At 40.8% G+C, this 16,577-nt stretch overlaps 1 protein-coding gene across 1 annotated transcript in view; it reads left to right on the forward strand.

The window, feature by feature from the left end:
- Positions 1 to 4,806: 4,806 nt before the first annotated feature.
- The window catches only part of zdhhc14 (zDHHC palmitoyltransferase 14), a gene marked incomplete at its 3' end in the record, with an annotated part of 34,526 nt that continues 22,755 nt past the window's right edge, over positions 4,807 to 16,577 (forward strand). Inside the window, exons 1-2 of the mRNA XM_083908152.1 lie at positions 4,807 to 5,227; positions 6,563 to 6,856. Of these exons, the coding sequence (XP_083764278.1) occupies positions 6,615 to 6,856 (242 nt within the window). The 5' untranslated portion in view covers positions 4,807 to 5,227; positions 6,563 to 6,614. The remainder of the gene's footprint in view (positions 5,228 to 6,562; positions 6,857 to 16,577) is intronic.

A 16,577-nucleotide genomic window follows, 5' to 3' on the forward strand; every position in this document is an offset into this window, starting at 1 on the left:
GAGCCTTTGAAACTTTTAAATGCAGGAAGTTTGCGCGTTGTATTTTCCTTTGCACTCAAAGTGGTGTTAAGAGTCGTGGTAGAGACCCATTAAAGATTCTACTTAATGGACTCTTCCAAACAACAGTTTAAATGTGTTGCTCTAACACTTTGTTTCTTTTTCCTCCTCTCTCTCTTTTTTTAATTTAAGTCCTATAAATAGATTTTCTGGAAGGCCTGTCGATTAATCGAGCATCCGTTTGGTCCTTAAAATGTCAGAAAACGTTTGTTGGCGTTTGCCAAACCTGGAAATGAGGATGTTCTCGACTGTCGAAGTACGTTTTGATGATTTCTTTGTTACGCGGAGCAAATTCATTGGATAATCTCAGACGTTGGGAACCAGTTATTAACAAACTAAATCGTACAACACATCTTTCTCTGTCTTCTGGACTTTTCCATGACAGCTTAAACTGAATTTATGGACACATAAGAAGTCACAACATCTTGTTTCACGCTTAAAATCCCATGACTGGATTATATTTAGCTGTTATTAACAAACTGCCACATTGAAGTCATGATGGTTGTTCCACAAATATCTCACTTAAGAATTATTCTTAGACCTTTATTCTCAGTCTACTGTGCAGATGACAGTAGGTCCAGGCCTGACTTCATGAAGGAAACAATTGCCTGTAACTCATTTTACTATCAGAGGTTACTCTGCGGATCAATCTGAGTTCATCTTCATTACGCTCGGTTTTTAATTAGCTTGTTGATTAAAGAGTCCTCGGTCTGTTCTTCCTAAAATTCCTCTTTCATATTGAGCTGTAATCGGATGACTCTCTGTCGCCCTGTGGGCACTACATTCAGTTTTATTTTAAGCGACCGTTAATAATAACAATAATTCTGGGGGTGACAACAGGAGCAAAAAAACAGTCTCATCACGAGATGTGTTTCACGGCAGCTTCGGAAGGATTAATATCCCTTAGAGCAGGGCAGTCTCAAACTGGTGGCCCGGGGGCCCCATGCGGCCCCCCAATCAATTACATGCGGCCCCCCACATAATAAAACTCTTGGTACGAGTGTCTATTATTTATGTAATGTCAAATAAATTTCTGGTTTTGATATTAATACATTAATTTTGCATCATCAATAGTATTATTAAGTATTATCTAAGCCGGCCCCCTCTTGACCACAATAGATGCGCATTGGCCCCCAGGTCATTTGAGTCTGAGACCCCTGCCTTAGAGCTTTTTTCCCCATTACTATGTTTAAACATATACAGTATATACAGAGGATATAGGAATGTGCAATAAATAGTGTATTATATCCTTTTTTTCAGCACAATCTTGGCAATCTGATGACACTTATTTTTAATTTTCACCAACTCTATAAACACACCTGAGCAAAAAGTACTCACAATGTTTAAAATTGGGATTTAATTTTAATTTTTAAAGCCTGAATATGTGACCTATAAACACACACCCCCAGGATGTCCATATAAGGAGTTGTGTGTTATTGAGTGCACCTGCGGCACAGATCTGGTTAATTACAATTACAGGCAAGAAAAGTAAGTATTTGACTGTTTGAACCGATGTTTCTGTGGAGACCGAAGAAACCATTTCCTGTGTTTCTGGTTGTTGTTTTGTACTCGCGTGACGTGTTTTCTGTCATTTAGAGTTTGAAGGTGAAAAACGAGTTGCAGTACTTTACTTTTTGGGCCGATGGAGGACGTGTTTCACGTAGGCAGCCAATGGCAGGAGAAAACCTCCCACACTCCTGTGCCTCTGAGAAGCTGAATCATGGAGCTCTGACAGGATGGATGAGGTGGCTGAGAGAGAGAGAGGAGAGAGAGCTGGGCACTTCGTCGATTGGTGCAGCTCCGGGTTTCCCATCCCTGCTGCCTCTCACGTAGGTAGATGAATGAGCAGTGGGTAAACAACGAAAAAAGACAATGCTGACCTTTGTGTTGCAGCGTGTGTGTGGTTCCTGTGGTGTGTATGTATCATAATTTAATCCCACTTTGTTCTTTAATCCTGCCCAATTTTCTACATAAAACAAAGCTGTCTGGATGAGGCCGTGGCGGGATGTAAGTCAGGACCTCATCGTCCTTAGATTTCCCAACATAAACATGACCTGGGCCATGTGTCATCACACTGGAGTTAAAGGAATACTTCGCCTATTAGCATTTAGCTTTGTATTACTCAATTAGGGGATGTATTTTTTGAAAAATCGTGTTTCCCAACCGCAGTTTCCCCCGAGTTGAAACTGCAAAGCTAACTCCACATGTTTTAGACCCACTCGTAAGGGCAGATATGTAAACAGTAAACCGCCATCTTTGCTAACCGTTACGCTAACAGGACCAAGTGTAACAAAGAAAAGAATGAAGCTAGTTCTCAACTCGCCACCAGTGACACTTGGTTCTGTTAGCGTTACTGTTAGCAAAGATGGCTGACACTTTTTACATTCTGGGAATGAGGTCCCGTCCACTTTTAGACCCACTTGTAGGTTTTAATTCCCAGAATGTAAACAGTGTCAGCCATCTTTGCTAACAGTTACACGCACAGGACCAAGTGTAACAAAGAAAAGAATGAAGCTAGATCTCAATTCGCCACCAGTGACACTTGGTAGTGTTAGCGTAACTGTTAGCAAAGATGGCTGACAATGTTTACATTCTGGGAATGGGAGGTTGGGTAGCACAATTTTGCAAAAATACTACCCCTATTCTAGTGATACAAAGCTAATAATTAATGCTAATTGGTGGAGTATTCCTTTAAGGAATTAGACCAGGCCTGAAAAACATTCACGGCTTTCCAAGGGATTAACTGATGCCACTTGATAGTTCTGCTCTCAGACAGTTTGCAGATGTATGACATAGTGTTGAACTGAGGACAGTGCAAAAACTATACTATATCAGCTGGGATTATGGCACATACACTTTGAATTCTCACGTTCAGAGAACAAACGGCACTGGTACAACGTTAAAACATGTCGCGAGGGAGGAAAAAAAAAGGTATTTTCTCATTTGTGTGTGTGTTCCGGAACAATTAAATCCTCTCACATTACATGAAATGCAGCCAGACGTCTAAAAAAAGGGGGGTAATTTGCACGGCTGTGGGAGTGAAGGAGCTAAAGAGCTCAGTGCAAGATGAGGAGGTGTGTGTGTGTGTGTGTGTGTGTGTGTGTGTGTGTGTGTGTGTGTGTGTGTGTGTGTGTGTGTGTGTGTGTGTGTGTGTGTGTGTGTGTGTAGGTGTTGAAGAGGAGGACAGATGATGATGCAATCATCTGTACTCCACTCATCAAGCTGAATGGGAAGTTGCATCACTGCAGACGTGTTCTTGGCATCACTCTATTGTGTAGGCAGGAAAAGAAACGCTCCACATGACTAAACTATTTGCCGATGACTGCCTGTCGTCAGTAACATTTTTTTTTAATTTCTTTTCAGTGTCAGTCTGTGTTCACACCACATGTTAATCTCCTAATTTCTAACTAAAACGGATTAATCTTCTCATTTTTCTTGGGTGGTTTCATACTAGTTCAAGGTTCCAGCTCATGTATATGTGCATAATACGAGGCCTGGGGGCCAATGCGCATCTACTGTGGTCAAGAGAGGGCCATCATGATATCACACGTATACTTAATAATACTATTTATGATGCAAAATTAATGTATTATTATCAAAAACAGACATTTATTTAAATTACATAAATAATAATGTGGACAACTGTAATTAAAATTCGTGCCAGGAGCCGTTTCGGCCACTACCATTCATAATTATGACCAAAAAATGTCTTATTATTATTACTGTTATAAAAACATTGCTAGTAAACATATATTATATTCTATCACCTCACTGGCAGCTGTGCCTCAGTTACACACTGTGTTTAAAAGACGGTCGAGGTTGTGGGCCATGTTTTCATTATAAAATGATATTAAGTGGGGGGCCGCATGTGGCCCCCGGGCCGCCAGTTTGAGACCCCTGCCTTATAGTATATTTGTATACCTGTGAGCATTTAGAGTGCAGGTGGAATACACTGCAGTAGATTTTATGGCAAAGGCCTATCATGGTTTTGTAATGTGTACTATTGGCATATACTCTTCTGTATTATTTTTGTAAAATTGCATATTAAAGGTGCATTATGTAATAAATCTAAAGCAACTGGCCATAAAAATCCTCCTAATATGTCACAGAGACTCAGGAATAATGTTCATATAACAAACTGAACTCACCAACAACAACAGTACAGACAAAATATTTGCATTAAAAAAAATATATTTTGCAGACTGCAAATCATGTTTATGTTTTGAAATCATGTTTTGGCATGTGGCGCCACGTACCGCCGTCTGCCAATCATTGCAGTCAGTAGAGTCTCAGCTGCCGAGCAACCACGGGTTGCCAGTTACGTCAGAAAATGAAACCCAAAAGACCTCGGTATTTTGAATTTGAATGTAGTAACCGTTTTTAGCCACATTCTTACATATGGCACCTTTAAGATCAGTCCAATGCACTTTTTGCATGCATGCACTGTGTATTTTATTGTGCACAAAAAAACAAAAATGCTAGCATTCATAATGATATATCTGTATAAATTGTGTATTTCCATATATGGTCATTAGACGATGAGGTGAAATGTCGGTATATCGTGCAGCCCTGATACTCGGTATTATTTTATATGACTATTAATGGATATAAATGCCTCCTCAGCCACGGCTGGAGGAGGAGGAGCCTCCGTCTTCTCCGTGTTGATGTTTGTTGTTTGTGAGGGAGGCAGTGGAGAGAAAGAGGGGGCGGTGTGAGGGTCTTCTCTTGGCCTGCCCGTCTGCACGCCTTTTGAGGGTAAAAACGCCGCAACTTCTCCCCCCTCCACAAACGCGGCGGATCGGTGCACCTTTCCTGGAGATTGTCCGCCGAACGCTGTGGTGAAATACGTGGAGGTTGTGTTGTGCGCCAACGCTCGTGTTTTATTCGTTCTCCGGAGCAAGCGGCCAGTCAGTCAGGATGCTGCTGCTGCCGCTGCTGCTGCTGCCGGAGCTCGCCTGAGAAAGAGAGAGCGCCCCGCCGTGTGTGAGTTTTCCCTACACCAACTTCTTCTTCTTGGGAGCAAATTCGGACGCCAATTTTTTGTCCACTTTCAACTTTTAAACATGGTGTTCTTCGCTCCGTCCTCGGCTCGCAACAAACCCGGGTAACGAACGGAGTAAGCTACGTGACAACACCCCGACACGACGACGACCAGCGATACTTTCCCTCGGTAAGACGGCGCTTCACGAGTCGCCTGAGCGGGCAGAGCAGACGCATACAGCCGGGGTACGCGAAGCCTCTCGGCGTGTGCGGCGTTGTTATTATTAACGTGGCTCTCGTGGCAGCACAGTCAAGTCATGACTTGAGCTTATTTTAAAGCTTAAAACACCACCGACAAGTCATACACGGGGGTATGTGAGGATAAAGTGAGCGGTACGCAAGCTAGCCTTAAACACACAACTTGACCAACGTGCTAATACTAATAGTAATAATAATTCACTTCCAAAAAACTTGCTAGCTGTATTAGCCGTAGCACTATTAAAGATTAGGTTAAATGCTAGGCTGCTAGCTCACTGAGTGGTACTATGTGGGAGCAGTTAGTGAAGTTATTTGCCAAGTTAGCTAACGTTAGGTTAGCCTAACCTGCTGTACCACCTTCATCTGTGCTGTTAAAGAATCTTACTCCAGGCTAAAACAACACACACGCAAATGCCTTCAGAGAACTCCACAAATGTTAACAGGAAGTGAGTGTTTAAGTTAAAACTTTTTCTACAGACTGTCAACTGAAAAAACCTCCTTCACTTCGACTTTTCTCAAACCTTTATTTCACAAAGAAATTCTCCTTTACAAGTACAAGAGTCTGGTCGAGACAGTGTCAGGTTTCAGTGTCATATACAACACGTTATCAACAAATAACATACAACAAACAAACCTATTGTATATAGTGCAGTGTTTCTTGTACTTTCTATATGTAAACTCACATTTCAAACTTGTGTATAATATAATAATTCTGACTGTTTTACTGTCATCAGTATAACTGCTAATATTGTTTTGAATAGATAAGAGAAGCCTGTTTGGTTAGTGAATCAGCCTAACATTGTATACATATACATGTGTACATTTTGAGTAAAAGAATTCTGTAAAATGTATTTGTTGATCCAAAGATTCCTCTTTTGCAAGTCGCTTTGGATAAAAGCGTCTAAGTGCTTAAATGTAAATGCACAGAAGATCTCCTGTGGTTTACCTGTGGTTGTCAACCCAGTTTCTGAAAATGACAGAACAACATAGCATGATTGGAAGACGAAGAGACAGCAATAGTAATTAATTAATATGAGAAGCATTCATTTATCTATTAATTTAAGCCCCCACAGCCAGCAAGGACGACTGCCTTTATTAGATTTTCACTTTTGAGATGGACTGAAGGAAGGCCGTTGCAGAAAAGTCTTGATTTGATTGTCTGTCACTTTAAACTGAAGCCGATTGTAAAACCTGAGTCTGTGCCTGCTTTTGAAAGAATGAAAACAACTGCTGAACTGAATCACTTTACTTTATTTTTTCTCCACAGAGGCGCATCTGCCCGGGATTTTTTCAGCTGTGGGGAACTTAATCCGCGATAGATGCATCTCGGGGTGTCCGAGTCCATGAGAGAGTGCGAGTACAGCCAGATAAGCACTCGCAGCTCCACACCGATGGAGACCCCTTACAAGAAAAAGACTCAAAAGAAGAGGAAGTGGGAGTCCTTCCCAGGTCGGAATAAATTTTACTGTGATGGAAGGATTATGATGGCGAAGCAGACGGGGGTTTTCTACCTCACCCTCATCCTCATACTCGTGACCTGTGGACTGTTCTTTACGTTTGAGTAAGTATCGTTGAAGTTAATCCCCTTTGGCTGCTGCTTCTAATGTTATGTCTAATCTGTGGTGAAGCCATGAAACAAGGGGAGATATTTAACGTTTTAGTTTGTGTTAGTATATACGTTTGTCACTGTGGGGTGGGTGTATTTATGATGATCATCACAGGGCGGTTTGTTTTCGTCAGTGTCGGTTGTTGATGGAAACTGCACTGTGGGTCCTTCAAAAAGGTGTGGTCATGTATGCTCTGACATGATCTTATGAGTTTGTAAAAAAAAAAAAAGGTGTTGGTTGTATTCTGTGCTCGCTGAGATGTCCTTGATTTCAGTACTTGGAAACTAAGCGCTGGAGTGTACTGGAGTACACTATGACTTCCCCCATTAGTACTGAGTAATCACCGTGGCTTATATCATCTACGAAACTCAATCTATACTAGATAAGAATTCTGCATCATCATGAAATTTTGTTGCTCACTTGGACGGTCTTATCAGGGTAAAGTGCTTCACAGCCCAAGAGCCTAACAGGCCAAATTTGCAGTGGTTAATGGCTGCTGTTCTGCATCTGCACTGTAAAGATAGTCCGTGCTTAATGACGCACACTCACGGGCAACCTAAGGTGCACTTGTACAGGGAGATGGAATCCAGTACAACTGGTCTGTCATGTATTTTAAGTATTTTTTTAATCTTTGTTGCCATTGTCAGTACTTGATAATTATGCACTATGTTTATGAAGCCACTTCCGGCCACAAACTCGGGGTAATTAGGTCCAGACATTCTCTTCTGGTGGATCCAAGAGAGGGGGGTGACACCTGACTCGAACACACACTCGCTGTGGCTTCTCTAGAATTTCTACTGCTGCTTTCTCACATGGGCTCACTCAGATGTTAACTGGTGACTGTGCTCGGGAGCTGGCAGACATTTACGTGACACATATAGCATCGCCAGACAATCTCAAGAGAATCTCCAGAGCTCAAGTGTTTCTAATGTCCTGCTTTAAACAAGAACTTTCTGTATATCAACGAATATGTCCAATTTATTACAGGAACAACTCGATAACATTTTGAAGGATACTTAAGATTATATTTATGGACCAAGCATTAACCGTAAAATAAGTGGCAGTACAAATAAAAATGACAACTGATTGTTGCATCTCGAACATTTGACTAAAATGTGTTATTCGAGCCTTTCCAAAACCACTGCCAGTTAGATATTTTGGATGCGGTATTTGCAGCGCCCATTTAAATCTGGATGTTCCTCAGCAGCCACATGGAGGATGCCAGATGCTTCTTTATCATACCCCGTCTCCCCACTCAGACTGAGATCTTCATTTCCTACACTGTGACCAATCAGTGGAGCTGGGCCCAGTGCGCTGTACTGTCCCTATGTTTGCTGTAACTATGGGGGAGATTTTTTCAAGAACCACAAAGGCTCATTTCTGGCACTATCCCACCCTGCCCAGCTGTCCCTGCCCCCAAGGACAGAGTCCTCTTGACTTTCCTCTCTCAATCTTCCTCCGCCCTCCTCCCATCTCTTGAAAGGAGACATTATTCAGACAGTGGGAATTGGACCTGCATATTCTGACTGTCTTGTTATTAATCGTAATGCATGCGAAGTGCAGAAAGAGTTTTGCTCTTGTATCTTTAGATTAGCCTCCGTGTCCTGTTATGGTTGTTAAATTAGGCTGTGGCACGATCACACCTGGTCTGCTGTGGAGTCCAGAAAGATCCAGCAGATGGTGAGCGTTAAGAGATGGAGACGTGCACAAAACATTTAGCAAAGATGTTGCTACATCGCCGTGTTTCCTTTTGCTTGTTTTTGTCTCTGTCTAAGGGGTGCTCAGCCATGCACAATAAACCCTGTTACTGACTGGCAGACTTTGGTCTGTTTATTATTCTGTTGCTGGCTCCCTCCAGACATTCATGTGCGCTGCTGTTGCACATGTTGCCTTCTCTCCCTTATGCCTCATAAAGGATCACTCGGGCAGATGTTCGAAGTGGGGTTATATTACACCGTTATGTGTAAAGTCATATTTGATCTCAAGAACGTCGGTTTTTGGCAGAGCTAAAAACTTTTGGTTTCAGTATATTTTTATGTAATCAGAAGCGTTCTGTGTGTTTAAACGGGGATTAGTGGCTACGTGACTGTTATTGTCACGTATTGAAGGACTATTGATTAAACAGCTAGCCCTTTTCAACAGTTAACTGATTTGTTTTTGGCCAATGACTGTGGCCGTGAAAGTAGAGCCTCGAAGGGATGGGGAAAAAAGTAATGATTTATAAATTAGGTATGAATTTGATTCACATAGAATATATTGTAAATTTACAACACACAACGCTGCTATAGCGATACGTACGCATTCCTGCAAGACTGACGCCACCATTGCTTCAGTTGTTAGTGGCACGACTCGTCTGATTTCCATACAAGTGATTTCCATACAACAGAACAGGAGCTATAAATGGTGGCTCTTACCTTGATAACGTGGATGTCTCACTCACACTCTTGCTTGTCGCCTGCAGCTCGTTGTCTAACAGTTCGTTCTTGTCGTGCTATTTCTTGTAAAACTGTGCCACAAAATGTTCGTCTTGCAGTGAGGACCTTTGTGAATAAAACCCTCACTAAATCTCAAGTCAAGAGCCCACATTTAGTCAGCTAGAGCTGGTTGAGAGAGGTACAATTGTCGACTTTAACACTGCTTTAACAGCCTCATTTTCCCTGCATGCTGGTTGTTTTTACATGTTGCCACATTTGCAGGTGCTTTAAAGTTTTTGATCAAAGGTACTGCACAATTACTCAGTTTGTGCGGATTTATTATGATCAAAGTGCTTTTAATTAGAAGTTTTATAACCTGCTTTTTGATTCTTTCTTGCAGAAATTGAAGCACAGGTTTTCTAATCAAGAAAAAAAAAGGAAGCCACTTTGGCATGTGGTTAGCACGGTAATCTTGTCACAAACGGTGTCAAATGGTTATAGTTTGCAAACAAGAGCTACACAGTCTAGCTTTACCAGAGCCTTAAGACATACTTTTTGCATAGTTTGTGTGCTATGTTTGCAGTTTGGATCACTATATTCAGGCATGTATATACACTGTAATCACAACACATCTGACATGGACTGCCTCCTGTCATTAGCAAATCTCTTTTGAAAGACTTAATGTTAAATAAGGGAGTCCAGGCAAAGAAAGTATTAATTAAGTTATAAGAACACCTAGGCACAGGGCAGTTGGTTGCATTAAAATAAATGTCTTATTTTTTATTCTAAAGTGTGCCATAAGTCAGTATTTTTATTTACTCTATATATTGTTGTGATATAAAGCATCTCGCAGATTTGCTATCAGATCTTATGACAAAATGATTTCCTGGTCACTTATCTCCTTTTGCAACAGCAGATAATCTTGGGATCACACATTCTTTATATGTTGTAAGATGTTATGTCGTAATGGAACAATACGGTTCAGAGCTGATATGATCGTGATTGTTGTATGTATAAAGGTTTATTGACATGGCCTCTAAAGTAAACTCTTCAAGTGGACAAGTAGACCAAGGCCAATGTCTTTTGAATAGAAAGAAAACCCTTTAGCGCCTAAAAAATGCAGTATTGTTTGGCAGTGTACACAAGCAAAGCAGTGTTGTCTCTCCTTTTGTGCCATGGTGACCTCTCTTGTAATTTATTAGTTTAGCACAACAAAGAGCATATCATATGATCACTTTAACACAGTCTTTGTACCCATAGCTGCAGCTAAGCCCTTGTCTAATTTAGTGTCATTGACTCACATTTTACTGAATACAGGAAGTTCTCACACACGAAAACAACATAATAAAAAAAAAAAAGTGCTGCTGCATCTTCTTGCCTATGAAGACTTTAAATGAAGAACTGTATAAGACAACCAAGAGCCATATTGTGGTGCTAGAACTCAAACACAAATGCATACAGTGCCTGGAACATGCACCAGACTCCCAAAACTGGAGACTGCTGTTAAGATAAACACTGGAGTGCAACTTGGGCTGCATTTTTCTGTCCGAAACCCAATGGAGCCCAAGAGAAAACTGACTGAACCCATGAGGCGTCCCAAAATTAGTTTTGTCCAAGCCCAGACTTAGCTAGAGTAAGTTCAAGTGTACGCCAAGTGTCACACATAGTTGTAGCCTTTATTTGTGGTTACAGCAATCAACAACAATTTGCGTAGCATCCAGGAGGAAGCAACAACCATCCCTTATACATGCATGCACGCAGATACTCACCTTATGCGTGAACCCAACCTGAGTCCAACATTTGAGTCCATTCTGGATTTTTGTTGACAGATTCTTTCTTATCCAGACAGAGTTTTTGTTTTGTAAGAGGAATACTTTCACCCATACACTGCAAAACAGAACATTTCATTTGTCTGAAACAGTTCTGGACATTGACACAGTCTTTACCCCAATAAGTCTCTGTAATGCTTGAGTTGAGGTGCAAGCAGTCAAGTCATCATACATTTGGACGATAAGTCAGCGATACTAATACTCGGTGTTGACCTGGTCTTGTTTGCGTTGTCCTTTCTCCTCTCTGACTTGCGGCAAGCATTCAGTTGACACTTTGTCCTCTGTTTGTCACAGCTTTCCTGTGGTAGCACATCAACTCCCTGTGCCAGGGGTAATTGAGTGCATGACACATGCTGTTTTTTGGGTCTGTTCACATATTTGGCGGTGCCTCACGTCACATTGCATACTGTTTAAAGGCAGTGCTTTATGGTTGTGGTGTGCGTCAGGCAAAAATGTAATGACAAACCCTTGTTTTCATGTAGCCTGATGAGTAATGAAACTACTGCACATGTAAAACTGGTTCTAAATATGCGTGTGCAGCTGGTCAAGCTCAGAATGTTCAGCGGTTGACAAACCTTTGGATATCACAGCTTGTTGATTTGCATAAGGAAATTGTAAAGCTGCAGAAAAAGGTAAATCTCAGGTGACACTGGAAAAAAACGGTTCACAGTCTGCGGGTAAAGCAAACCCATTCATTGCTGCAGCATACGATGATCAAAGTTCCTCAAGCTTAACTCTGAGCTGAGTTTTTAAAAAAGCTGGTCAGCTCCATAAGAGGATTAAGGCCTCATACACACAGAAACAGATTATTCCATATGTGATCTTTTACCTTTTCTTCGTTCTTACAGGGTTTTCAAGAGATGTCTTCATCCACATGAAAGCTGCTGTAAACGCTGTACTACATATGCCAGACCTATATGTGACGATGTGACACTGCCACAGAAATACACCAAACGGAGATGTTTTGAGAATTTTCCACTCTGATACCCGTTTACCAAAAAAGTGGACTCTCCTGAACTTTTTCATGTGTACATCCCCCTTGTGGGAAATGTCCCCTTAGGAGACATTACTGAGGCAGTTTTCAGTGGCATGGTTTGTTGTGCTTTCCTTCAAGTATACGAGAATAAGAAAATGGATCCTACGTTTATAAAGTCCTTTCTCCTGTGGTTATTGTGATTGATGTTGAGCTTGATTAGCAGATACAGTGGATGCTGCTCATACAGATAGACATTGGATGTACCCATTTTAAACATTGATTGACCTTTGTTGTGCTTTTTGCATATCCTTTCTAAGAGCCACAGTGTTTCCTGCTCAGAGTGGAAGTTAATGTTTTAAATTGGCCTGGTTTAGGGAAGTTGATACTGTGTATGCATTACATTTTTACCAAAATAGTATTTTTTAAACCAACATTTAAATTTAAATTGGCTTGCCGACCATTGGCTCTTATGTTTTTATTCGGTGCATTTTGTCAAAGCTAGGTTGTATCCGATTTTTTTCCCTTAAATCAGCAAAATGCATCACGTTGCTGCTTACTGCTTCTTGAATAGTACAATCATTGCTTACGCTATATTAAGTTACTCTACAGTGATGATGATATCACTATAAATCATGACGTTGGTTGCCTTAGGGTATTAGCTATCAAACCTTTATTACACTGACTTCAGCAGTCAGTAATTTGTGTCAACAGACGAGCTGTATGCCTCTATAAATGGGTATCAATGGAGCGTAACAGTGACTTCCCCGCTTTTGGAATGGCTTTGTTTCTAGAAGTAAATAACAAAACCTGACCACACCAAAAGTCAAAAATGCAATATAGTATACATCATGCATGTTATCTTCACTAGATCTAGGTCGTTCACCTCTGTTCAGGACTGAAGATGACTATGACCTGGATGACTGAAAACCTTCACAGATATCATGGATGTTATAAATTAGCTGATCTCCATTCTGAGCTTTCTTTGCTTAGGATCTCTAGGTTATTTATTTATTTATTTAAGGAAAGGGACAATGCATAACAATAAGCGGTTGATGTTATACATAGGCATGCATTCAGCAAAATGTATAAACGTGATTTAAAAGATACAAAATTCGTAACAAAATTCACTGGCACTCTGAAACAGAAACTCAGGCTTCATCCTCGACAGCCGTATGTTTTGTTGAAACATTTAAATGGTTTGTAATGAATGTCACCATGCTGTCTGCATCTTGTTCAATGTCTTTCTTTTATTTTCATTCCTTGGCGCCTCAGCTCACTCATGTGTCTGTTTCCAGGGTAACCACCACATTCCCTTTCAGAATTCGCCATATCTACCACTGGATACTGTCCGTTGCCATGACAACAAAGACCCTAAATTCCCAGTTAAATATACATCTTGGTATTAAAGGGGGAAAATGACAATGTGACTTTGGAAATGTCCGATTCTTCGATTATATCCACATTTTACAACAGTCTAGGGTTGTTGGACTTGCTCAAGGTCTTAACCGACCACGCTCAATGAATGATAAATATTGATTTCCTGTACGTTGTTTTTAGAGGAGATTTAAACTGGGTAAGATGTTCCCTGCTGGCAGCTCATTCACATGTTTATCGACCAATGCCTATAGGACGTGCAGGCTTGCGGCTGCATCCGTCCCCAATGCTCTCTCTCTCTCTCTCCAGTGATTTTACGGTTTAATTTCAGTCTGTTTCTGCACATCCTGCCGCCGTCTATCATATGACTGCCTTTTCATTATGTTCCTGGTGTCCAACACATTGAGATACAGCCTCTTAGGACAGTATTGTGCCGTCTCTGTCACCACGGTTTGCCAGAAGTTTTGAATTAAAGCAAGGTTTTCGCCAGGAAAATTGCATAAATCTACGTGCTCTGTTTTCCCTGCAGAAAAAGAACACTTAAGTGTGTTCACATGTTGCCTTTTTTTCTCCCTTAAGTGACCTTTGTGAATATTTTCAGTGTGACACTTCACATATTCATAGATTATTTTCAAATCATTTGCAGTTTTGGATTTGGTTTGATTGTTACAGATGTTGCGCCCTCACTCAAGGTTGTCCAAGCTTTTTACAACTGTAGTGATTTTCTAATTAGTGGATACCATAATGTGTTGTGTGACTAATCAGATTGAATGGTTTGGAAAGATATCGTTGACTTCAGACTTACATTTTCTGCTTTCCAGGGACAAATGCAGACGGACATCTGCAAAGTGCAGACTACTAATGATTTTCCTTTAGAATTCTCCATGTGAGAAAAGAGGAAATGCAGCAGGAAATAGTTTGGTCTCATAACATATAATTTCAACTACAATTTGGGTTTCAAAAACGAGTTGTTACCTCTGATATTTGTACCTGGTCTCTATAGCTCTGGGCTTTGGGGGTTGTTTGAGTGATAAGGTTACAGCTTTCACGCACTGAAGACCTTAGACAAGAAACAAAGAACTGAGCTGTTCTCCAGCATAAATGGAGAAGTCATCTATTTCTAGCATTTCTTGAATTGTGCTGAATTGTCCATTGAGCACTGGTCACAAATCAGCTGCTTTCCTTCTGCTGTTTGTTTCCACTCTGGATGTTGAAGGAGATATTTTCAGAGACATTAACATAAATTGACCCCTGAAAAATGTGCAAGCGATGTGTCATTTCGTAATATGGCATAATTTAGTAATATTTACTTGGTTGTGTCATTGTGACATTTATACGGCTAAAAATATTTTCACAGGCCACAGACGACACAGCTGTCTTCTGGTGATGGTTGGGTTTTTGAAGATTGGAAGATCGCGGAGAGACGTTCGGGAATACTGCCTCAGTCGGAGAAGAAAATATTCCCTTTAGTAGATGACGTCGTGAGGATACAGTGGCCAAGATTCCACGTTAGAATGGTAGAGGAACGCTGTGTTGCATTAGGACTAGAATAGATGCTGCCTCAAATAGTGCTAAATGTGTACAGTTTATTCTTCAAAACATTGACCCTAGAACATGTCTAACTTAAGTCGAGTTTATGCTGCACAGTGTTGCCCTGCCTGGAGCCCTCTGCTAATGTCTCAGACAACTTAATGTTGTTTTTGCTTTGTGCACTCAGTGGATGCTCAGCGGAGTAGACGGCGACCACTCAGATGAGGTTTTTAATGGAAAATCGGTTAGCTTCACAGCTCAAATGTTGCTCAGTAAAAGTGTTTCATGTGTCTGATTCAGACATGGTCATGTTTTTCATGATATATAATCTCTTTTTGTCATTTGTCTACACAGGTGAGCCACTATAGCTAAACAGCATGTTGTGCCTTACTTTAGAGTAACTTATAATTCTCCCAATCCGTTTTATGATTGGTGGAAGCCAACGTGGCACACCTAAATATAGTTTGGCTCGGTTTATTAGATTAACTGGCGTTGGCATGGATCAGCGGATGTAACTGCCCTCCTAAGGTGAGACCATCTGAAGGCTGTAGTACTGTAGTATTGTACATACTACAATCTATAGTATTATGTGAGTTTTTATGGTGCATTTGCTCTGAAATATCTTTGAAGGAAAGCCAGATGATAAAAAGCCTTTGACAAATAAAACCAGATATGTACTTAAAACTGGTGTGTGTAGCTTCTGTTATTGTCGATGTTCTTATTCTGCCTCTGTTTGTTCTTTGTGAATAGAAACGGTCTCACATTATTTCATGTACAATACTACCAAACCTGACTGATGGAGCTTTTGTGTGTTTACAACGGCAAAGCAGGGGCAGTCGGAAGCAAGAAGCATTTACCCTGTCAGACTGCTGAACAACCAGGTTTTTTTGAGCAGTAGAATTCAATTCTGAAGCTTTACCTCGGTGCTTATTTGTGTTCTCAGTCATATTCCAACCTGCGGCCAGCTCACTTTCCCAGTGCAATGTAGCTCTAGCCTCCATCTGTGTTGACATAAAACTCATCACTCCCTGCTCCAAAACTACAGTTTTAAATGTGTGATGCAGACATGCAGTTATCTGTGCACGAATGAGAGGTTCTGCAAAAATACTGATTCTTATCGAAAACCTTGGCTTTATGTGCTGTACTCCTTTTTTTTTGCATTCCTTAACAGCAACTCCCAAAACATATGGTTACCATATGTTTTGCCATTTAGTTTCCCTTGTCTGGTATCATGGCTTCTATTTGCTGACCTCAAATGGAATCTAATAGACCAAAAACGAGCAAATGAATTGGGATATGGCGGCATGAGGTCCCACCTCTGTGAGGCTAAATGTGATTACTGTAATAACCACTTGCACTGTTAGACATTTAATGGGATTATGTGAAGTTGTCTCATTAGAACAGATTACAGCACGGGGGACTGACCCTCGTGTGTTAATCTGCCTCTCTCTTAAGAGGATATGTACACTTATTGGTCATTAAATAGCAAGTATACAGTCTTAAGGGGATATATATATATATATATATTTGTTTGCTACTCATTCATTTTATT

Source organism: Microchirus variegatus, assembly GCF_963457635.1.
Source record: "Microchirus variegatus genome assembly, chromosome: 21".
Taxonomy (NCBI): Eukaryota; Metazoa; Chordata; class Actinopteri; order Pleuronectiformes; family Soleidae; genus Microchirus; species Microchirus variegatus.